This window comes from Empidonax traillii, unplaced genomic scaffold (assembly GCF_003031625.1).
Source record: "Empidonax traillii isolate 1590-97213 ecotype Southwest subspecies unplaced genomic scaffold, ASM303162v1 scaffold62:size2133460, whole genome shotgun sequence".
Lineage (NCBI taxonomy): Eukaryota > Metazoa > Chordata > Aves > Passeriformes > Tyrannidae > Empidonax > Empidonax traillii.
The window spans coordinates 1,707,242-1,732,304 of NW_020955255.1; the positions used below are offsets into that span (position 1 = coordinate 1,707,242).

General features: G+C 39.8%; 2 protein-coding genes across 9 annotated transcripts in view; one reads left to right on the plus strand and one right to left on the minus strand.

Moving 5' to 3' along the window:
- The window catches only part of ABCA4 (ATP binding cassette subfamily A member 4), a 74,141-nt gene extending 72,255 nt beyond the window's left edge, over positions 1-1,886 (plus strand). For all 6 annotated transcript variants that reach the window (XM_027879961.1, XM_027879960.1, XM_027879964.1 and 3 more), the window contains one exon: positions 691-1,886. In XM_027879961.1, coding sequence (XP_027735762.1) covers positions 691-813 — 123 coding nt within the window. In that variant the 3' untranslated portion in view covers positions 814-1,886. The remainder of the gene's footprint in view (positions 1-690) is intronic.
- On the minus strand, positions 1,800-24,902 carry TECR (trans-2,3-enoyl-CoA reductase). Of its 3 annotated transcripts, XM_027879968.1 has the most exons (13): positions 24,851-24,902; positions 16,042-16,092; positions 15,570-15,621; positions 15,194-15,238; positions 13,826-13,929; positions 11,567-11,682; positions 11,351-11,456; positions 6,831-6,903; positions 6,700-6,743; positions 5,231-5,288; positions 4,416-4,504; positions 3,429-3,474; positions 1,800-3,329 (listed from the first exon to the last, which is right to left on the minus strand). In XM_027879968.1, exons 1-13 carry the CDS (start codon positions 24,875-24,877, stop codon positions 3,202-3,204), a joined length of 939 nt encoding a protein of 312 aa, XP_027735769.1. In that variant the 5' UTR covers positions 24,878-24,902; the 3' UTR covers positions 1,800-3,201. The 3 variants fall into 3 exon arrangements, with proteins under 3 accessions (XP_027735769.1, XP_027735768.1, XP_027735770.1); XM_027879967.1 differs by lacking the exon at positions 24,851-24,902 and having other exon boundaries at positions 16,042-16,282; XM_027879969.1 differs by lacking the exon at positions 24,851-24,902 and having other exon boundaries at positions 3,221-3,329; positions 3,429-3,554; positions 16,042-16,282.
- Between the last annotated feature and the right edge of the window lie 161 nt (positions 24,903-25,063).

Here is a 25,063-nt window from a genome sequence, read left to right on the forward strand (position 1 = left end):
TGCAACTTATTCCCTGTATAAATAGGTGCCATTTGAAAGCTGGTAAGACAGCATTTCCCAGATGACAGAATTTAGACAACCCATTCCTTCAGGAAGCAGCATCTGAGCAAGGTCAGCAGTTTGGAATGAGGCTGAGCTGAGAATAACATTTTATTTTAAATAAGAGGTTTGGAAGGTGTTGTGTCAGAGATGCTGTGAGAAGCAATTAGACACTCAAAACCTGGGAAGTCCACTGGGACTTTTGGCAACACCCATTTGCTAGAGGGTATCGGCCCCATCTGTCTGCTTTCCTAAGTAACTGAGGGTCCACATATGCAAAGCTGTCTTTGATGGGATTGCTAGAGAGACATTCCTGGCTGTCTTTCAGCTTCCAACTAAAATATTCTGTCTCCTCTTTCCTATCACAACCAAACTCACACTGTGCAAGCCGTGCAAACTTTGCTGAACCCATCTCCTCCTTAAGAAAAAATAGAATTTTAGTTGCCAGCAAATATGTCCAAAGGAAGGAAGTTACAAGAAAGGAATTTACAGGGAAGTTTATCAAAATAAAGGAGGAAATCATGATCCCGGCTGATAATGCAGTGCCTCAGTTCAGTCTACGGATTCCCCTGTCTCCTTCCTGAAGAGTGGTCATTCCAGTAACTCATCTCAGTCAAGAAAATGGTGACCTTTTCTGCTTTCCTCACACAGGTTTTTGTGAACTTTGCTAAACAGCAGATGGAGGATGAGGAAATTCCTTTGCATCCCCGTGCAGCTGGAGCCGGCCGAGAAGCAAAGGTGTCCCCTGCTTTGAATAAGCAGGCAGTTGCATAGATTGTTCTTACAGTCACCAGTGCTTAGGGTGTGCACAGGGCAAAGATGTGTCATACCAGAGCAGCACGAGGCTATAACAGAGGTTCCCACACTCAGTATTATACTGATTTTTTGCACCTTTCTGAGCACTGTGCTCTCAACAACAACAGCTCTAGCAACAGCCAACTTCTACTGCTCTGCCAAGAACACTACATGACGTGACAGTGTCAAAGGAAAGGCAGGTCCTTGCAATAGAATAAAATCTTCCTTTAACATAAAGTTGATTATAAGATACAAGAAGAGAAGTCTCATTCCTTCTTGTTGACGTATAAATAACATCAAAGACAGTTTCTCTGTCTGGTGCTTTCAGGCTGGTAAGTTCTTCTTGTTTAACCCTTATGTCAGCTGCTATCAGCCAGCAGACAGGTCCCAAGGCAGAGACCATTGCTCTTAGAAGCAGATTCCTGCACGCTGAGTGCACGGGACTACCAAGGTCAGAACATCAGTGCTGGCTGATGGGCCTGGTGCTGGGAGATTGCTTCACTGTCTCACCAGGCTGCCAGTGAAAACAGATGGTTGTCTCAGCAAGAATGGAAAGAATTAATTCAGATCTCAGACCCAGACAAGAAGCATGCTTTAAAAAAAAAATTAATGAAAATGATCTCATACTCCTCTTAAAGTTGCCTCAAATAGAGGTCAAATGTCAAAATGGAGATTAAAAAGAAAGAGAGTATGCCCAAATCTGCCAAAAGTTTTGTTTTCCCATGGAGACCTGGAAAGATACCTTTGTTACTAAACAAGATCAAATTTTTCTTCTTTCCTGTGACTGGACATTAAGTGGCTGTAAAGTATGAATAGGTATGTGCTTTCTCTCTCCTTACAAGGAAAATTTCAACCTGCTTGTACTCCACACTACACTCAGTGGGAAATCATTTGACATTTAGCTATTTTCTCTGGTTCGCAAACTAATGAAAAAAACAATACTGAAAACAAATTCATAATGACATATTGCTTTAGTTATCTACCAGATCTAACCATTTCTAAGAAATCTTCCCTAAGATATATAAAAACAGAAGTAAAATCTGGGTCATGTATTTCTGCTTTGAAAGGTTTTTTTCTTGAATTGATATAGATTTTTTTTTTTTAATAAGGATATTCTTGCTCTGTACTGTACAAAATATTGCAAAATTTCAGCAACCTGCTGTAGCCTTCTCTTTTTGCCATAATTATTTCAACTGATTTCAAAACATAGTCTGGAATTTATTGCATATTTTGTCCTTACAAATAGTTGCAAAAATCTTTCTATACATTCATTATAGATAAATAAAGTAATTGTGAAACAAAACAGTATCTATGCATTCTCTTCATATTCTAAAATAGCTTCTTTAAAATATCCTTCAGATAGATTTCAACAGCCTTTTTTACTAGATTTACACAAAACCCAACTAAGTCCCACTGAACATCTTGTGAAAAAGAAAACACAGGAAGTCCAAAATGTAGCTGATTTTTCTCCCTGGCTCTGAAAATAGGAAAAGCATTCTGAGGACTAGCAGTCACTTCATGTATTTACAAAAAGTGTATTAAAAACTATTCCAAGAAGCCTGATGTAAAATGCTTGGGTAAAAGGTCCTTTAGTCTAATCGTAAGGACTCGTTACATGAAAACAGGCCAAATATCAAAGATATAGCATAGATCGGATTGCTTCTGAACCTTATTTACTAGTATGCAATTTACTAATGAAGAAGACCAAAAATAAACAAAAAAACCCAACGGAGGATGTTACACTCACAAATACGACAAATACTTCTTACTTCAGACTCTTTTGGCAAATTAGGGGTTCGACCCAAATCAGGTTATTGAGATATTGCCTATTTCTTTATTCCAGGAGCCATTCATAATCTTTGGTAATGTTATTTGTTACAAAGCACCTGCCTCCAGGCAGCACACTCTTCTTCAAGTCAAAGAAGGCAAATCATGCAACTGTCTTCAGGCCAGCTGCCCGTGCTGGCTGAACTGAGCTCTAGTAGTTAGCTGGTATGTCCTCCTTCCAATGTACTTCTGTCTTGTAGAATTCCACTGCTAAATTTGGAGCTTTTTTTCAGCACAGACTTCTCAGTATTTCTGATCCATCAATCTAAATAGACTAGTACAGAAAAATCTAAGTCAGTCAGGTTACAGTGAACTGCAGGGGCTTTCGACTATCAGCTGTGCAATGAAGCTTTATTTTTTAAGGTGCTTGTGAGTTGAGAATTCTTGAATGTAAGGAAGTGTAGCTTTCAAGTGCATACAATTTCCCTTGTGATTCAACATGCACCAAAATCCTTTAAATTAATTCATTTATTTGGCAGGAGGTTTATGAGGTTTTTCTTCTTGAAGTTCTGTGCAATATTCAAATTAAACCTTCTTTTCTTACAGCAAAAAGGGAATAATTGGCATTCTATGACTTGGATAATCCTTGAATTCTCGTAAGTAGGTGCAGTGTTTATCCTTTGCCCAGATTGTCATCTGAATGAAGCAAAGCAAGGTAAACAGCCCCACTGGAAGGAAAGGAGAAAAAGATGTATTTCATTATCAGATGAAAAACTTGCTCTTACTGCTGACATCACTTTAGGTTAAAGTACCAAAACATTACTCACCTGGAACACACTGAGTCATGATTGTGAAACTGATCCAGGTCCCCACCTGTTTTGGCCAAGGAAATTTAAAATATTTCTGGTGACAGCATTTGCATTTATGTCTCTATTGATCAAAATAACCTTGTCCTAGTACAGGTAAATAAAAAAGCCAAGGTCAGCCAAATCAATTTCTAGTGTTAACAACCTTTAGCTAAGATGGCGAACAGTGCCTTGTTATCACAAACAAAACCTTCGTGTTTGCTTCCATAGCTATTACAGTAATTTTAAGCATTACAATGTCCTTTCCGCTTCTCTGCCTAATTTGTATTTTTCAAACCTCCATCAGTGCTAGGAATGGTAACTTTCTATAGTCTGAAGTCAAATGCTCTTCTCTTTAACGTCTGTTAATCTCCACTGAATTTAAAACCTGGTGCTGTCCTTCTATGCAAGAGTGAATGTTACACTGATTTTATTGTGCTGATTTTATCTGCTTTTGAACTCAGTTGGGAGTTTGGCTCCTGATTAAGGAGTATGAAATTATAAATTGATTCAAGCTTCTAAAGCAGTCACCACCAACACAAGTGACCGTGTAACTTCAGAAAATGGGAAAGAAGATTTCAGCCTATTTTCCCTAGCACAATGTCTTCTATTTGTCTGACCCTATCTTCCTGCCTGCTGTGATATTTCTGGGATCTTGTGTTACAAATCTACCAGACACCCCCATCCCCTCATTGCAACACACATTCAGTGGCAATCTCCCTGTCCCTGGTGGCAGAATTTGCACTGCTTTACAGTGTATCTGTTCAAGTTTAGCCCATCAGTACTGCCTCGGGAGAGGAGGAAGGGCAGACGAGTTCTCATCCAGTCTGGTTTAATGGGTGTAGGGGAGGAGGGGAAATGTACGGAGCTCAACTGTTTCAGAGGTTTCTTCCATGTTTAACATTCCAAAAGAAATGAAAATATATTCAGCAAAGCTAAAATCTGAACATCTTGTTTGAAAATACATACCTCATATGTATAGTTAGGGCAAGATACAAAGAAAAACAGCCATGTGAAAGGATTCTTTGTTGGATATGGGATCTTACGGGTTTTGGATCCTATAGATTAGAAAACAAATTACAAAATATTCACATTCCTAAATACATTGTTTCCTATAAAGATAACCCAACTCTGTCTACTCCCATGTCTCATGACTGTGAGAGGGACAAGCAGGATGTGGGGAGACAGGATATCCTCTGGACTCACAAGAAGGAATAGGATAACTGTGAGGAAATGTTCTGGGCAGTAGAAAGTCATCTACTTAGGCCTTTGATCACAGTCACTCCTGTAAGAAGAGGTACCTCAAGTTTTAAATTTAGAAGTTCAAGGTTTTCTCAAATTGTCACAGAATGGGATTTTAGCAGGCGCAGCTGATCATGTTTGGCTCATGCCCAAGAAACCCTGATCTGCACAGAGATCTTGTGCCCCCTACGGAAGCTGGTGAAATTACTTTTCCTTGCTCGTCAAATCATAGCTTTTACTAGCACTGTTTCCTTTTGCACTGCTAGTGTAACCAATATAACTGCTTCCCCAACACAACCTGGCCCTTAGCAATAAAAATTGCTGTAAGATAAGAAGTGCTGTTCAACAGTCTGATGTTGGATTCTTTGCACTGTCTGATCTCCCTTAAAATACAATCTTTACAATGCTGAGCAGCCTGTGCTCCCACAGCAGTCAGCTGACAGGTATCAACACCCCCTAGGACCAGGTCTTTCACGAGGCAGAGTAACTTAAGTAGTACTGAATGGCTGAGCAAAAGTGAAAAATTATTATTCAGTTTTTACCATTTCTCCGGAGGTCACTGAGTGCAACATGAATGGAAAAATTCCCAGCTTCACACAGCTGCAAGAAAAAGTATGACAGAGTTAAAAATGTGCTTCCCTTCTATTTGTTTTTCTTCCTTTTGTTATTTCCTGGGGTCCTTTAAAAACTTAGGGAAAGGAAAATTATTTGCTATAAACATAATAAATATCCTTAAGCGAGAGTGCTGTCTGACAGGAGGATGAGATATCTTCATTCAAACATGAGTCCATGTCATACTCTGTTATATATTTATAATATTTTTGAGAAAATGTGGACTCTGTGTTCAAAAGATCAAATTTGGTGCTTAGATAATACACATGAGATCTAAATAAAACAAAGGGAATAAAAGTAAACCCAGGAGATACTTGCTTTATCTTTTGGTCATTCTTATGTCTTTAAAAACACCCAAAAATGGATTTGCATAGAATCATAGAATTAACTGGGTTGGAAGTTTTGGTTTCTCAAAAGTTATTAAAATCCCAAGGAAGATACAGGTTGGACTCTAAGTAAGTTTTCTTCCCTAGAGTATAATTGCTATGAATCATGAAGTATAATTGAGCCAGCTTCCTTCACTGGTTTTAAAGGATGCTGCCCCAATCAATTATAAAGGAAGTGGTATTGAAATGAGCCCTTTATATGATTATGGACAGTCTCCAGTGTCTGCAATGCATAACTATTAAAGCAAATGACTAGCGGTCAGAGCTCCTGAGTTTTATTCCCAGCTCTGTGCTTTCTGTTATGGAGTCTCTGTAGAAAATGTGAATAGGTTATGAACTCACAGAATTTTCATACTAGGAAGGTGCTTCGAGATCCTGCAGTCACTGGCAATTAATTTGTCAAAGTGAACAGCTGATGTTGTAAACATGTTACGCATATATAGGAAAAATCTTTGTATGTAGGTGCATCTTTGTTGGCTACAGTAACATTCTTCTGCATGTATGAAATGTTCCTAGGAACTGTGAGAATGACCGGTGAGGAAGAATTTTGATTCATAAGGAAAGCTGTAAAATTTTCTGAAGCTCAGCAAAATGAAGCTCTATCCCTGGACATTATCAGTGACGTACTTTCCTAGGTGGCCAGTTCTCTGAGTTTTATGATCTGTTGTGATTCTTAACCCTCAATAAACAGTTCATAAAACAAACTCACTGGCTTTTAAACGTAGTGTCACAAACTGGTAGTTCCAGCTTCTTTTAAAGGTTATGAGAGATCATCCCAGCAGTTAAACATCCTGGTCTTGGAATGGATATTGAATGAAAATATTCCCTTGTGTAGAAAATCACATTAAAAGCTGACAGATTTATCTATTCTGCATGCAAGTGGTCAGCTTTAGTAGTATGTTCCAAATGTTCAAGTTCTAAGTATCTGCTTATCCTAATCACTCCTCCACTTATACAACAGAAAAAATAAAGCAAGATATTTTAGCATTTTGTAGAAAAAGCAACAAACCTACCAGAAACATGATCACAGCAAAATTTATCTGTTTTTTCCCATAAGCTATTAAAAAAAAAAGTTTACATGTGATTAGTATTAGTATGCAAACACAACAGTACTTAAATCATTGTGGGTTGTTTTTCTACTTACAGGGAGGAGTGTAAAGAGGATGATTGATGTAATATGCAAGCCAAGCTGCAAATCCCCAATAATATAAGCAATTCTGAAAAACAGGCAATTTTTCTTTGTTTTAGTACAATCCTCTAGGCCAGTATTCACTGCAAGGACTGTTGATAACAATGGGCTAATCCTTCAATTTACTGATAATACAGCAAAACATGGCAATACTAAGTGTGGTAAGGTGGGAGCAGATAACAGGACATAATAGAAAGGATGTAGTGCTCACAGAGTTGATATTTTGTCTCAAGTATCTCGGAGCTGTTAAGTTTATAAACAGTTTAGAAAGTATGATCACACTATTGAAAACAAATATCTTGTCTGGAAAGATACTGGGCAAAGTTGAAGTACATACACACTGTATGTTAAAGAGAGATTTGTTTTGCTGCCAAAACCATGTCTTTGTAAAACCAGATGTAAGCACTGTCTTCTCTTCCCTACTTATTACTTTGCACTGCATGCTCTCTTACCTGTCCTCTTCTCTTTCACCCCATCAGTTTGCTTTCTTTCCCATGCTTTAACTTTTCCTACCTAAAATCATCATGCCTGATGCTTTCCTCTGCACTTACACTGCAATATCTTGACTTTGTCCTTTTTGCTGCTGTCCATCTCCTTCTGTGATCCAGCTTCCTTTCTCTAAACTCTGACAACATAGCTGTCCTTAACTGCTGTACTGACTCACTCCTGACCAGTCTCAGAGCTTGTTCACAGGCTTCATCCATGATAAAAACTCCTTACAATGGCAATCTTTACCTGTTGTTTGGTTTCCTTGGCCCTGCCTCCTGTGGGTTTTTTTCTAATGCTCATTGCTACTTCTGTAACATGGTGACAGGTTTATCTTCTCCCTCCTTATATATATGTAGGTCAGGGGGAGACCCTTTCTTGGCCCCTTCCTCCCCTTCCTCCATGCTGTAACCTTTAGGAGCTGTTTTCTTGCAGGCAGACTCTAACCCTCATCAACAACTCATAAATTTGCCTCTCATCACTGGAGTCTTTCTTTTACCAAACCTGGTGCCTCGGCGCGTTTGTTTGTCACCTGGGCTTCAGCAAGACCAAAACTGAGCTGTCTTCCTTTCATCACTCCCCCTGTTCTTTTCCTTCACCTTATCTTTTCTTGCAGCCTGTTTTCAATCTTGAGCAAACTGAGCCTCTTACTCTTTCTGGTGACGCTTTTCTTTTGGCCTTCCAAATAGGTTCCTATACCTTAGACATTTCTAGGTGTTCCTGCTTTCTCCTTCACAGCTTTCCTTTCCTGCCCATGCAGGCAAAATTCTTGTCCAAGGCTGCATTCTTTTCTGTCTGACTGGTCTAACTTTTTTCTTTTACTTTGGATTTTGCAGTCTTTTCCCCCTGTATATACCAGAACTGCATTTCTAGCAATAATACCCTGAAAAAGTGATTACCTCAGCGTCTGGAACCCGCACTAGCTGACTGCAGTGTCTGATGGTGCATTTTTCTGAAAATGCTGGTGCCCCCTCATCTGCTGCAAACAGTAGTGTCAAACATTCAGTTGCATTTCCACCTTCTTTTCAGAGTTAATTAAACCACTGAAGTGCCCAGAGACCTTTTGGGTAGGCTGTAATACAAGCACATAGTATGTCCTTGCTCTCAGATTATATATTAAGAGATAACTGATGAGAAAGAGCAAATTATTAACCAATAATTACAGGTTAGGTGGGACAAATGAGCAGAAAAATTAAATAACTTCCCTGAGATGACTTCATTTTTCCCCAGGAAATGCAGCAGAATCAGAAGAGTGACGTCAGTTAGGGACAATCTATTTAGTGTCCTATCCATAAACTACTTCTTCCTCCCTAACACTGGCTTCTTCAGCCAGCTCTTACAATTCACTAATTGCTGTAGAAACTTAGGTGGAAACAGTTGCTTGTACTCTTAGAATGGCACCCTCAGAAAAACCTTTCCCTATCTTCACAGCTTGGCACAGGACGGAACATATGGCAATGGATTTCAGTACAGTAAAATTAAATGGATTTGTTATCGTGGTTCAGCCCCCAAAAATACATGTTGTAATTAAACTGAACAAGTACTATTCAGCCAAAGAACATGATTTACTGCTAGAATATTCCTCAGTTATAAGAAAAGGATCTTTAAGAGGAGCCTACCACTGTTAAGAACCTTAGCAGTGATACTATAAATGCCCAGATCCCATTAGAAGCCTTATTGCTCATACCAAAGCCTCCAGTGGGGTTCAGCTAGGAACAGCAGAGTACATGCAGACTTCATAAACTCACTTGACAGAAAGTGTTTCTTTTGAAAGAAAGCAAATCTTTCATATTCTAGGTGAATAATAAAGCTTTACAACCTTTTATAATGTTGTAGGTCAAGTTCAGGTATTGCAGAGATCCTGTAAATAAATTATTCCTAAATTCACAAAGTTGTGGTTAGGATTTTTGTCTTCTCTGCTGCAATTGATGATCCCTATTTCTTGATGTTCTGCCTATGTTTATTCATGACCAGCATGTACCCTTCTGTTTGTCTTATTATATTGTCTTCCAGTTCAATGGTATTTATGTAGGTCTAGCACTTCCTTTCCTCTAAATGTTTTTCTAGATAGTGATGATATCCCTTCTTTTTACTCATGAAAATGTTCATGGGTAAAGAAAGACCATGTAAGACTAATCATGAGACTAATTTTTGAGGAATTCCACTGGTACTTTCCTATTATTAAAGATCTGACAGATCCTTTTATGGAACTTTCCTTCAATTAGTTTCTTTATCACCACACAATTTTTGTATATTAATCACTATCTTATTCACCTTGAGCTAGTTGTTTACTAAGTCCAGATAAACCTATTCTACCTCTGCAATGTCTAGAAAAATCACATATCTTAGAAAGAATTACACTATCTTAGTATGTAGCATGAAATGCTTTAGGTGAAGCTGCTGTATTGTAGGGCATAATTTCTTCCCATTTTCATTTGGTAAACAAAGATGAAAATCACAAATCTCATGATTTGTGTCCTGTCTCAGATTTCTGCTTATGGAGACTGAAGTGTCTCCTGTAAAGGCAGCATTCCATTGTTCTTAAGAAATAAGCTACCTATATCTGCTGCTATGTGATCAAACACTGAAAGTGGGAAAGCTTTGTCTGCCATTTGGATGTGATGGGAAAAAGTGAAGATGATGTGATATTTTTCTCACTGTCACAATTTTGGAGTAACACCACCAAGGTCAATGGAATTATAAAAGCAAATCAAACTCAAGCATCGCTAAGCACATAAAGTAAGAACTGTGAGCAACTTTAGAGATGAAAGCAAGTGCCACCAGCCTGAGAAGATGGAAAAGAGGAAGTGATCAGAATGACTGGTACAAATATCAATATTAGCATCAACAGTTTGTATGGTCTGAAAGGAACAAGTAAGTGTCAGAGATGGCATCGAGAAAAAGAAGATTTATCACACTGAACGGATTCTTTTTCAAGGTAAAGTTGCTCATTTATCTGCTGTTTAGCATGCATTAGCTACTCTTGTGTCAAGAACAAGAGATCAGCAAATCTTCTAACGATGCCTGCACTCTTGCTGCAGGAAGCACAATAAATTGCTAGGGGAGATTATTTTGAAGGGCCACTTCTCCACTACAGGCCCTTCTTTCATTTCAAAAGCTACCACCAGAACGGCCAGGGCCACTGGACAGTAAGGAGTTAGCCACAAGGTAGAGCTTCCACTGCTGCAAGAACCAGTGCTGTAATGCAAATTACAAGGGACTGTCTAAATCTCAAATGTTAAATACCCAAGTGCTGATACCATAGGCTTTTGCAGTTGAGATGATAATCTCTTGTCTTCCTTAGTATAAGGCTTTTTTTTTTTTTTTTTTTTGATGACTAGTGTGTACTCTGTTGCAAACATTTGTAAAACAGCTACAACCCATGCATAACCATGCAGTCATTGTACTACTCTGCAGACATCTGGGAAACAGGGAGTCTGAACCCAAACAATTCCCCTGTGCCACAGCAGCGCTGGTAACGTTAGGGAATGCTCCTGTGGAGAAGAAAATGCAGAACAACCAAGATGCTTCACGCTGGATCAAAGGTAAATTAACAGTTGCTTAACAGGAAAGAGAGTGTATGGAGCAAAGAAGATGTAAAATGATTGTTACAAAAAATATTGTTTTGTTTTGTTTTTTTTAAATCAACTCTTCCAACATTGTGCCTGCCTGTATCACCTTTAAAGTTAACATTGTTACTAAAACCTTCACACCCAAGGATCTGGCTGAGTGAAAAGGAAGGGTGTGCTGAAGGTTTAAAGTTCTAAAAAGTAACGAGACTACTATAATATTAGTAATAGTATGGTAGCATGTATGTTATACAAGAGTGACATTAAGAAATCTTCTAAAAGAACTACAGCTTTATGGGTGAGATTTGTTGAGCAGTGCTACAAAAGCCACACCAAAAAGTCCGTGCTGCAGAGGCAGAGCATAGGTTGGGTAGTTTGGATTTGTAAGGGGGGCTATGGGTAGATTCTGACACAATTTACCTTCACAATTTTCCTCAGTGGCATAGTCCCACGGGAGAATCGATGAACAAATACTGTTTCAATCAACCTTTTGATGTAGTGGAAAGAATGGCAGATACATGCCAAGCTGGAAACAGCAAGACAAAAGCATTTAAGAGTGCTTAAAAACCCAAAGAGTGGCAAGACATTTGGAATAAGACTACAAGAAATACTGCTCACGCCTGCAAACGGACTTACTTAACTACTGGGTGCGGACTTGATGTAAACCTCTCATCCAGTCCATAGACAAAAGTCATGCGGAAATAAAACAGAAAATAGATGAACAATGGACCTGTATATTCTATCAAAAATACCTGCAAAAAGAGAGAAAATAATTAGACAGCTGAATTAAATGATGGTTTTGGTTTTGGTTGCTTTGTGATAATTATTGCAGTGGGATAAACACCTCCACTGACCCAGGATGGCGCTAAGAGAGGCAGGGAGGGAACAGCAGGTTTAGGCTTGGGCTGTGAAACTGGAAGACATGCACATAAATATTTTGCAATGATTTGCTTCAGTTGCATTCAAACAGCCATTGCCAGTGCAGCAGACACAGTATGGGTATGAAAAGATAATAATGTCAGCCCATAGATCATGACAATCATGCATGCATGTTACATTTATGCAACTCTCACCCTTCTCTTGCACTCAAAAACTGTTTCTTTATTTTGGATTAAGATGAAATTTGGTGAAGAATTTGTCTTGATAAAGAAGAGTTCTGCTTCTACTAAATGAATTTTGTTTAAACTGGAAACAGCTTGTAAATGTTCACAGTGACCCCACCTGTGTGAACAGCTAGCACAGTAGTTGTCCTGGGAAACAATCATTTCATCCTGTGTTCAAACAATCTTTAATTTGAACACAAAGAGAAAAACAAAAAGAAGGAGGGAAAAAAAAGAGGAAATCAAAGAAGCTATTCTCTAACTTGATTTCATTTCGGATAGGTGTGCATTTCTTAGCAACATCACTTTAAACTGAAGTTAATTTTGGACCAAAAATTAACAGTTGAATTTTCCACACTTCTGTAAATGAGGAAAGTAGGCCTATACCTCATTTATGAAGAAAGAAGGGAAATTGATTGTACTTCTTTCAGAAAACCCCCAAACACACAAAACCCCACAAACAAACAGAAACCCAACAACAAAACAAAGCAAACAAAAACCAAACAAACAAAAAACAAAACAAACAAAAAACCCACCACCAAAATCACTGTTTTCTAATGTGTTTAGAGTTATTTTGATGCTCAGAAAAGTCGTGTCATTGACTTCTGTTACAATCAGCATTTTCTCTGGGGCAGATCAGATTTGGTTGTAGATGAAAAGTTCATCTTTTTGATTTGATAACACTGAAGTATTTCTTGGCTTATGTTTGAATGAAGCAGCTTGAAGTGCAGGGAGAGCAGAACGTAAAAGAAAGATTATGGAATGGCAGAAGCCTGGTGTTACTCTGCACTGTGAAATTTTGCTATATATTAATATATGTATGTCGTGGAGCCTACACTGCCATTACAAGGTTTTGCCTGTCTTCCTGGTTTTTTGGATTGTGTAACAGCTGCCTGATTTATCAGCATTGCATCCAAAGAAATAATATAAAGATTCAGTCTTGCAGAACATTTGACTTTCTTTATTTTACCTCCTTTTAATGTTGTCTTTGCTGTTTGTAGTCAACACAAGATTTTATTAGTGTCTCATGGCTAAGAAAGGGTAAATACATCTTTAAGTTACGGGGTACTTTTCCTTTGATGTCGTGCTTTTTTATTGAAACTACTGTAATATTTGCAGCGAGGACCTTCTAAAGAGTTGGAAGGGTCACTGGTCACCTCACTGCATAATAAACAGCAGTGCTGAGTTGCCTGCCAAGGGAGCTGTGATAGAATTTGCATTTGAGCTAAGACAGTAAATATGCAAGGTCCTTGTGGATGGCTCCTAATATTGCAGAAATTATCAGCTGTTGTTAGCCTGACACGAGCACCCTGGGACACAGTCACATGCAGACTGATCTTACTGTCTGAATTTCCTTGCTGAAGTGACTTCAAGTACTGGCATGTGAAGTTGCTCACATGCCTCTTTGCAGGAGACATTATAGCAGTATAATCCTAATCTTTGTCAGGAGTTGCACAGGTCCTGTGAAGCAGGTCCCCAAAGGCATTTAGACACCGAGTTCCTAGTGATTTTGCAGTAAGTGTCTAAATCCATTTGAGAACCTGGACTTTAGTTCTGTAGAGTCAACCTACCCTGCAGCAAATTTTCCTCTGCTACTCTCCCAGGGAACTAGGCATTCATAGTAACTGTTACTGCTTTCCCTGATTAAATGAACTGAAGCAATGAGGATTCATTGCCTGCATCCACTATCAGAGCAGACATCATGCAGAAATATTGGAGAGAGACAAAAAGTGGTGTAAGGATTAATTATGAAAAAATAGCCATTAAAAGGGCTCAGACTTGAAGCATAGCTCACCGTAGTCCATCCTATCTGTGGCCCTAAATCTTTAAAGTATAAGGTAGCAGTTGTGCCAACAGGGAGGTGCTGGAGGATTTCTTCATCCCTCAGGGACTTTCCTTCTGAGAAGGAAAGAAGTAATTACATTTCAGTGAAATTCAAGTCCACTTTGGTAACATATTAACTTTATATTGTGCTTTAACCAATCTGTGAGATTCTTTGATGTGGATCCTCTATTCACACCAAGACAGTTAAGAGAATTCTCAATCCAATGTATTGCCTGCCTATTCTAGTAGACTTGCTTCATCACTGTTAACAGCAGAATTTGCTGATTAGTCACTGCCCTTTATCATTATTCACTGACCTCCTAGTCACCTGCACCTCTCTCTCTCTCCTCTCTTTTCCACTCTTCTCATTGCTTATCATAAACAAACAAAATATAGGATAAGATGTGACTGGAAATCTCTCCTACAGAAATTTTCATTGCCTTTGTTTTCCCAAACAACCAGCTAGGAGGTAATTCCACATGACTTGAGCTAGTACTCAAGCTTTTAATGTCTAGATTTGGAGGAGTCTCCAGAAGGCCAGCATTTTCTCATGGCAAGTCTCACAACATTCATGAAGGAATCTGACAAGGTAGACCTTTGAAGAAGGAATTAAGGTACTCATACATCTCTTTTCCATGGGTAGACTTTACAAAATGCACTAATCTTTTCCAATATACTTCTAAGGGACTGTTTAAATAAAATTATGTTTAATGAAAGCAAAGGAAAAAAAAAACATTTTATGTTTTATACTGAATGCTAAGATGAATTTACACAGTTTGGCCATTAGACTTTTGCACTGAGGCCATGTACTAAGAGGCTTCTAGTAGCAACACCTACAACTGTATTAATGAAGTCAGCCGGCTGGCATCAGCTTTGTCAGCAATTGTTACATCCATTGCAATGTGTTTTGCATTAGCTTACCTCAAAAGAACTGTAATTCCTGCCTGAGAGCAGAGGATTATGTGAATTGATTGCTCAGACTCACAGCCCTTTTTAGTACTCTCAGCTGAGCCTCACCATGGAAATCATCTCACTGCAGCTAAGGGAAAATTAATATCTAGATTTTGGGCTGCCTGTCTTGAAAGCAGAAGTTAGAAAGCTGTGTAGTTAGGAAGTGCACTGGAACAATGTGCAAATTCCTCAGTTAATTACCAAGCACCAGGCAAAATTGTGGAACTTCAGTACTTCCAAAGAATTGTTCTGGATTCTCTTCAGCTTTCATAGTGTTAACTAACATAGCTGGAAACTCATTTTTAAGAGCTAATAGCCATTAAAAGTACACCTTTTGTGCCAGGGCCCTGCTCAGAGTTTAGTTACTGTAGTCCTCACAAGTACTTACTTGGGTTAAGTTTTATTGACTGCCTTGCTGGATACCACCGAGGATCTGTAAGACCATACAGAATAGTGTGACATACAATGTTTGGTTTAGGTTATCCACTATTATAACGAATGCAACGCAACAAGATAAGATTTAGTTAAAGATTTTTATGAATATTTATTCCACATTAATATCAATGATAATTTATGCAGCAGAAAAATTACGAAGGTGTATTAGGAGAGTATAAAATAATGATTCTGAAATCTCACTGTGATCACATTCATGTGCAAGTTATCAGCACTATAGGTATATCACATGTTTCAAACGATGTAATTTTTTCCTATTTATATAGTGGATATTCTGATGTGATGTGAGCTGCTACAGAAGTTATACTCACATAATTTATGGAACATCAATCTGATCTCTCTAATTGTGGCATTTGGTTCCACCTAGGCAACAAAAATATTGCATATGTAAGATGCATATTTTAAAATACAAGTACTAGATTTAAAAAAATTAAGTCAAATAGAAATGTGACTTAGAGAATGTAACAGTGTGACTTTCTTACAGATGTCTAGCCTTGGTATGAATGATTCAAAGGACTGACAGGAAAAAGGGAAGACAATTTTTGATTCGTGTTTCAGAGGCAACTTCTCTAGCAGTGATCAAGAGTTACAACAGCACTGAAAACTGCTTCTGGAAAAGGGTCAGAGTACACGGTAGTTAGTAGGAAGTTTGCATAATTGTTGCAAATGACTAAAGAAAAGCTACCAGGAGATAAAATACCCTTCATAACCATTAAGTTTACTTAAGAAAAGTTATTAATTTCTAAAAAGTCACCTGCCCATTTAAACAGATTTGTGTTTTACCTTATCTAGGAAGCATAGCTGTTTCTTTGTCTCCCAATCAAGGATTTCCACCTGATGGGACACAAAATGATAATTAATAATCATTGGCTAAATAATGCCTAAACTCTTATTGATTCCCAAATTCACAATCATTGTTCAGAGTGAGACACCATTTTATTCTGGTCTGCAAATTGTGTTAAAAACCCTCCTGGTGTTCTCAAGAGACAGCTTTTAATCATAGCCAGGTTCTGAAAGCACTTGACTTGCAAGAAAAAAAAACATTATTGCCAAATGAATTGACATCCTGGCTATATTCAGAAGCAGAAGTAGCTAACTTATTGATCAAAACACATATTTTCTTATACTAGACTAAGAAGAACAAATAAGGGATATAGAAATTTCACAGGAATTGCTAGGGAACAGTATTTTTATTATTAATAAAATTTGACAGTTTGAGAAAAAAATTTAAATATATATATATATATATGCATGTAAGCAAATATTCTGAGTACATACAGCTTGAAGATCAGTGTGTATTTTTCCCAGAACATTTTAATTGTAAAGAGGGTGGAAAACATTGGTGAACCTAATGAACAAATGCAGCTAAATATCTGGACTTCAGAAACCCTTTTGTTATAGGAATGCTCAGTGTTACTCTTGCCTCTGAGATCACCTGTTTTAGTGACTACATATTAGCATTTTATATTCCAAGCAGTCATTTAGCTATAGCTCTGAAAAGGAAAGTTTATTATTGTGATCAGATGCACTTTGGCAAAAAGTTATTGTTTTAATCAACAGTCAAGCAGAAAAGTCCCCAAACGTTTCAAAGCCCAGCTACAGCAGGCCACCAAAACCAAAAAATATCATGATGGTGTATTAACTGAATTTGTTCAAACGCTGTAATGGAACTTTGTGGTACAGCTATGAGTGAAAATCCAAAGCTTATTTTAGTACCAAAGAGTTTGTTGCAGTTGTTGGGTTTTTTTATATACACATCTAGCATTAATTATGTTTGGTATTAACTGGCCAAGAGGATAGATTAACATGAGACTTTAAATATGATTCCTCACTAAAAATAGGAGTCACGGTCCAGTATCTTTCTAATAGGGTTGCTTTGAAGAGATCACTTGTTTAGAGTATCTAATTTCCCAGTTTTACTTGTCCCAAATGGTTCTTTCTCTATTGGTGCAGCAATGGAGCTCCAGCCAGAACTATCTCCACAAAAGATACTAATGCCATGATATTTTCTACCTGTGCATTGTAAGTCTAACTGGGACATCAGGGGAGGTAAGCACAGTTCCTCCTTTGTGATATGTAACAAATGTGTGACAGATTATTGGGATATGTTTTCCCTTTAATTTTTTGTATTTGAAATAGCACAAATTTCAAGTTTCAATGTCTTTTTGTGTGAAATCTCCATGGGAAAGCAAATGAAGTGGATTCCTTTCCCAGAGGACTATTCTTGAAATACGTCGTTCTGACTCTTGCAGCCCACAGAACAAGTGCAGGGCAGGGAATGGTGAGAGGCAGTGTGTCCACTTGGAATATGGAAAAATCCACATACAAGGAATTTTTTCACCGTGATCTTGGCCAAATATTGGAAGAAATAGCTTAGAGAGGATGTGGAATCTCCATCCTTGGAGGTATTTAAAACTGGACTGGACAAGACCCATTGCTATTTGATCTAGCTGTATCTGCTTTGAGCAAGATTTGGATTACATGACTTCCAGAAGGCCCTTGCAAACTAAATTGCTCAATTTTTTTTTCCCAAACATTTCATTTACTTTGAGTTACTTTCAAGATCTAAGAAATATCAAACATTCTTTCCCTTTTCAAAAAGATGGATGCAGGAACACACACAGCTTTAGATTCCACTCCAGTCCATAGAAAGCTGTGCAACAACAGAGTGAAAGCAAGGTGACTGTTTCCTCGAATTATCACATCTCTTGGCTGTATCAGAACATTCCCCAATGTGCAGATGTTCCTTGCATAAGGGACAGAAAAACCTGATCCAAAGCAAGAAGTGGTATCTTTTCCAAACAGAAGGGCCAATCCCGTGAGCTGAGCACGGTGTTTCCAGTCTTCAGGCACAGCACCAAGCCAGTTAATGTATTGGTTGGCAACAGTTTTTAGATACCCAGCATCTGTTCTTGGAACACTTACTGATGGGTATCAGCTCTTTCAAACATAAATTGGTTGCCTCAGAGAACTTTAATTCCTTTGTGTTTTCAAAGCATTAAGCACAATAGGACTCCAATGGTTGGTCTGCACTAGTGTTCCATGATTTACAGTCCACTTATTTTGGGGGGAATTTTTAAAGGCATTTTAAACTACAGCTTCTCTAAAACTATTTTGAGTAGAACTTAATCAATAGGCAGATCTGTGCAAGATGTTAAAAACTTGTATAAGTAACTACAAATATGTATCTTTGATGCTTAGAAGACAAATTTGTTCTTTTGCATAAGGATTAAATATTGATAGTGTCATTAATAAAAGCAAAAATCTTGACCATTACTGTTTAGAACAGGTTGAGGGCAAAGAATAATCAATATATGATGTAGGAAGCTGTTAAATTTTTCTTCAGAAAATAAAAAGGTAAAATAAAAGAGAGGAAAGTTTATTTGTAAGAGAAAAACAGCTGAGAAAAGTGTTTAAAAAGGGTTTTTAAGGTGTGGTGTCTCTGCAATAGGATTACAAAAATATAGTCAATCAAATTCCTGCAGTTTAAAGCCATGTCAAGTGCTGAAGGATCAACAGATCTTCAAAATGATGTAATAACTATTATGGAAATACTGACACATTTATCATGTCTGTGCATCTTAGAAGTTTTATTTGAAGCCATTTGTAATCAGCAGATTAAGTAAACTGTAGTTGAATGAGACTTTGTATGCACTGACATAAGCATACATTGTATTGATTTCTTTTGAAATTACTCAGTTATATTAAAAAACTCTTACTTCACAGTATAGGAACCAATCACCAGTCTGGGAAAGAGTAATGCAGAATGAATTGTCCCTGAACTGTTGGAATGCGTAGGTAAGTCAGTTTCCTTGAATTGAACTTTAAAAAGCAATCCAGTGGTTGCCACAGTCCTCATTAAAACTTTCTAAACATTTTTCCTGTGGAATTAGCTATTTGCTCTATCTCCTTTGAGTTTTCTGGTAGACTGTGTTGTTCCTGAAGGAAGTAAGCATGCCTTAGTGTGATCTCACATTAGGGCATATCAAAAATAGCCTTCTTGAGGTCGATAGTTAAGCCAAAGGGAAATTGCTGTACGTGTGCTTACACTGAAAATTATGTTTGTGCTGCTGCTGTTACAACTGACTCTCAGTCTGAAACTGGCCTTGCATAGGAATGTACTGTTGCAGATGGTAAGTCTAAGGATCCATCTAGAATTGTATCTTTCTGTAACAGCCAGCAGCAGGCGACTCAGAAAAAGTAATAAAACAGGGCAAGAATATATTGACACCAGGGAAGGGAAGAGACAGGCACAGTGATTGTGATTCTCCTGCATCAGAAGTGCTGCCTGTGTATTTAGTGACTTTTCATGGGTTTTTTTCCTCAATTAGTTTATCCACTTGCCTTTTAAACCTGTGTAAACTTTCTGCATGCAGAGTCCTGAGGCGAGGAGTCCCGTAGCTTAGCCACATGCTGTGTGAGGAATTCTCAAAGCAGAACCAAGGCACATGTTCAACCACAAAGCAGTATTTCATCATCTTACCTGTGACGTGCTGTACCTTATTCTGTAAGTAGTCTAACTACGTAAAGCCTTACTTGTCTGAAGCAACTGGCTCATATTTCATGAGACTAGAATCTTATTACATTATTTCACTGCGTACAAAAAGAAGAGATACAGTGACACCCATACTCAAAAGGTTTCATAAAATTAATTTGCACTTTTAGAATTTAGATGTCTAACATTTACAGGTTCACAAGATATACTCTAGGTACGTACTCCTCACTTTCTAAGTTCTGCTCCTGTGCGAGCCACGGGGCGCCAGTGCTGAAACTCACCGTGCATTTTTATATCTTCCACCTGTTTCAGATTTGTTAGTTAGACATGCTCTCATCTAAATCCCTGAAGACCTTGATCCGGTAAGCATCTTTATCGCAAGGTCAGCACAATGCACAGCATTTAGATTATTTCTGAATGAAACTAAACTGTCAGCAAAGGAGTTGATCTAGTTCTTCATGTAATAGGCACACTGCCAGGAAGTGGGAAAATTGCTTTAGAGTGTCTCTTGCCATTCCCCACTACCCCTCCCACAGAGGGAGACCAAAAAGTAGAGGCAGGAGAGGACAGTAGTGTATTTCAGTGAAAAGAGCAGTCTACTACCAAAGAGAAATCCTGAATTTCTTCCTCTCTAGGCTCCTTTAAGCACTGCTCACTTCCATTGTAATTCTGTTCAGTATTTCTTTAGAGTGGATGCCTTTTAGGATACCATACAATAAAGGGATAGAGTTGAAGTAGACTTAGATACCTTAACCAAATTATCATATCTCATCATGGAGCTGGGTGCCTAACACAGAGTCATATCAACACCCAACTCACTTCGTGTGCCTGGACCTAAGGATGATAACAGGTATCCTTCAGAATGGTCATCCTTCAGAAAGACAAATCCATTTGTGTAATTGACAGGGATAAAATGAGTCAGCACAACAATGGTCAGGAAGGAAAAGGAAGATCTATTCACTTGGGGGGGAGGGACTTTATTTTTCAGGAAAGGAAGAACCTTTAGAGGTTTCACAGTGAATTCTGGCTCTTGAAAGTCTATGAAAGCTTTCCAGCTTTTACTAGTACAGCATCTTTCAGGAGGATACACAAGATGAAAAAAGAACCTGCAGCAGTTAATACTGACTCAGTGGGTATTTACTTACACTGGCTAACACAGAGCTGCATGTTGCCAGTTCCCCAGGCATACTAAAAAGTCACATCATTCACTCAGTATCAGTGTCACTATGAAGCTCATTGGAGCGCCTCCATCTGAGAACCTGAGCCAGCTTTGACTCACTGTGAAGTCGACATCCGGGTTTTCCAACACCACTGCATGGCCTTTTCTGTATGCAAGAGAATATTCATTGCCTCAGGGCTTTAGTTTATGGAGATTATTTTCTACAGTGACAATACTGAGGTAGAAGACATTTACAAATTTTTTGTGAAATCACAATCATAGCTTGTCATCAGCATGGGGAGTTGGAATGTTGAACTTCAGTATCTCTAGTTTCATTACTAATTTTCATGCATCATTTGGTGTAAGGATGTCAAAATGTATATCCAGTGTATGCTTTTGACATGGAATTGAAGAAACAGAAGAGAGAGAGATTTTTTTTCATTGTTTTTTACATAGCGGCAGCAAGGATGGCACTGCTGTCTTTTGATAGGGGAGGAAGACTGAAAGCCCTAGGAAGTTTAGAGACCTTATACAGACAGGTGAACTCACAAAATTTGTATTAATTTTTTTTTTAAATATACTTCAAAGAAGTATATTTTTTTTCTAAAGTAAGACTTTTAATTTTGAACGTAGCATTCAAATTCTGAATAGCTTCAGGTACTTCCTGCCATGTAATGTTTTACTACCATCTTCTCCTATGAAAAATTTTCTCTCTCAAGCTTCATAGAGAAAAAAGACAAATTGCTGGTTTTAAGTGAAGCAGCACAACTTAGTGTTGAAAGTCTTGGTAAGTGTGTGGAGAAGTGATAAGAGCAGAGAAAAGGATAATGTTTTTCCCTATCATCTCATCTCTTTCTGTGATAATAGTCTTAAGTGTTATTTGTGAAAACAGAGCAGATGTCCTCAAACAGCAGGGCAGTTTTCAGCAGTGTCCCTTTAAATGTCTGTTCAAATATCTCATTTGTGGCCTTGTCTTTTCAGGCAATTCTTGGAGGGTACAGAATCTTAAAATGTCCTGCAGTCCTGCTTTTGGCACTTGTGCCAAGTGCTCTTACTTGACAAAGCTTTAGACAGCATAGCTCTGAGTGGGAGAAGGCTTTGTAACAGGAGCTGTGACATCTCAGCCATGCTAGCTGGGCAGCAATCACCACCCCCCTTACATTCAGAGGGTTTTCATCTCAGACAGAAGGGAGGGGAGAACTTTAAATGCCAGCAAGGGAGGCCAGTACATTATTGCTTTTAGACTGTACTGCATATGTCAGTTCAATCTATCCTCAGGGCATGAAGACTCCAAAATATTTTTGGTTATCACTGCTCATAAAAAGCACTTCCCATCCAAACCAGTTAAGGAAGCAAAAGCACAACTATGCTTCTTATGACATTAATTTTCTTCAGTGTGAGTGTATTTGTTCAGGGATCTTTCCTCTAGGAAGTCAGAACACCATACTATTTTCTTTATATTAAATGCTTTTGAGGACGTAAACCTGAGAAGTAGAAAAAAAAGGGTAGAATACATTAGCCAAACTTCAGAGGTCTGCTACAGACATTTACATCCGAGCATGTCACCTATACATCCCTTGCATGGAAAGGAGGAAATCAGGCATTTTTAGGATGAACTGTACCATAAGCTCTGAAACATATCTCAAATAGATCATAAGAGTTATTCTCCAATCAGTTTGGAGAAATGAGCACTCCTAGAACATTAATCTAGATACAAGTCTCTGTCATACATCTTTCAATCTTTGGAGCTGAATCCCCTCAAATTATGAGGTGCAGTATTGTCAGGTACATATTTCTTTATAGTTGTCCTTGCCAATCTTCTTCTGAGCTACCAGTGATTAAAAAAACTGAGGTGAAATTAGAAACATACCAATACCTAAAGTAAACAAGACAGTTTGGTGATTGTAAAATGCTCTGTGATTCTTATCAGGATGCACCCTGGAACAGCAGTAAAGGGTAAATGGTTAGAATTGTACAGAGGAAAGTACAGATCTATACCATTCCTCTAAGAGGGAATGCTAAAATTTAGAACACCAATAGAGAAGTGGAACACTCACTTTCCCTCTTTTGATAGCTCAGTTTGAATGCATGGTGGGGAAATGCAATTCAGAATTCAAAGTCAGTGACTTTATAACAGAAAGCAAATCAGCAGAGAGAACAGTGCAGAAAGCACTATGTAACAGCACTGCCCAGTGCTACCCAGGCAGTCTTTGCCCACATCCTTCCCCCTGAGCCAGCTCAGACACATATTGGAGGAGCTGGACAAATCTGTTTCCACCCATTATCCGCTGTAAAGAGAAAAGGACTAAGAAGCTCAAGGCAGATGTGTAAATCCATGAACCATACTGAATTTGGATTAGTGCTGCTTAGGCACAGGATCTTGATTTAGGGCTCAAAAGACCTGAATCTGCTGCTATTGCACTGCCTAGTAAGACAGAACAGGTCATTCAACTTCTGTGTGTTTCCCCATCTGCAAAATCAGATAACAATAATGATGTCCATGCTTTTGAGGTCTTCTAGAAACTAGTGCTATTCAAAAGTTCAAGTGAGGCTGAGGCAGAAGAGCAAACCTGAAGACTTAAGACTAAAGACATTCAGTAGAGTAATACACAAGTGCCTGCTTCAGCATTTCGATCTCTCAACAGTTTGGGACCCTGGTAGAAAAGCTTGGCTGTTTTTCCTAAAAAAAAGGAAACCACCAGGAAAGTCAGCACTGTTGAGGAAAAGGCATTGTGCAGGTACTACATAAGAGCTGTAGGCAGCTTATTTTGATGAATTGTGGTGTCCAGAACATTGTTACAGCTTTGAAAAGCAAAATCTGAACTTTCAGGTCATGATAAGTTACTAAAGGAGCAGATGCTTTTCAGATAGTTTTGTATTCTGTTTATGTTATAACAACTGGTTTGTTTGGGGAAAAGGAATTTTGTTCCTCCCGCTGTGCATTGCTTTTAGGAAAGTCGTGATGGAGAAACTGAATTATAAGCCTGCAGAAACACATTCAGGATTGCTGTCATTTAGCTTGTACAGACGTTCAGCCGCTCTTAAGATTTTTTGTATTAGCCAGCCTAACTAATTCTAGCAAAGAGTCTGTGTGGCTGTTCATGTAAGTCGATGAGATGTTACCCTTGACGCCCCCCAGGTGCGCGTTATCCTGCGCTTTCTGTAAGCACAAGGAGCTGACTGTACTGAACTCCGCCCGGCTGCTTCTCGTTCCCCACGCAAGATCGAACACCCCGTGCCAGCGGGGGCCCCCTCGCTCCTCCCGCCGCACGGTGGGCGCCGCTCCGGGAGCCGTCCTGAGCCGGGCCGGGGGCGCTGCCTCCTGGGCCACGCCTGCACCGGGCCGAAGGCTGTGCGGGACGGCTCTGGGTGCACAACGGCTGGCGACGGGGTCTTCCGAGAAGTTGGGGACAGAAGGTGCCGAGAACATTCCTCGCTCTCTCCGCACGGCCGGGACGCGCTGCCAGACCCGCCCCGCAGGCTGCCCGCGGTGCTGCCCGAGGCAGGATCCGCGGGAAGCCCAGAGCCACGGATCCAGCGCCTCCGCGGACCGCCGGGAGCCCGGGGATTCCCCCCGCCTCGCTCTCCGGAATCGCGTCCGACGAACACCGGGGACGCGGGGACGAGAAACAGAGAGGGCAACGTGCCCGAGGTAGGAAAAGACGGGGCGGGCGGCAGCCTCTTTTGCCCACTCGTCCCAAGGAAACCCCCGGCGAGCAGCGTTCTCCCCCCGGCTCCAGCGGCGGTCACTTCCCTTGGCAGACCCGGGAGCGGATGGCTCCGGCTCCCCGGTGCTTCAATGCAGATGGAGCGGGAATAGAGAGGAGCCCGCCGGGATCCCGGGCAGCCCCGTCCGCCGCTGGCAGAGATGCTGCGGAGCCCAGTCCGGGCTCGCCTCGCCCTGTCCGCCCCCCGCGCCCGGCGCCGCCCGCACCCACCTCGAAGAAGCCGGCCCTGCCGCCCATCCTGCGGCCACCGCCGCTCCGCCCGCGGCACCGTCCGGGCCCCGCGCCGCGGCCAATCAGGCGGCGTGCGGACCCCCCGCCCCGCCCGGGCCGGAGCCGCTGCCCGGCCGAGCGCGGGGGGCGGCGGCGGGAGCGGGGCCGGGAGCGCTCCCGGCGAGGCGGCGGCGCTGCCCGGGCAGCCGCAGC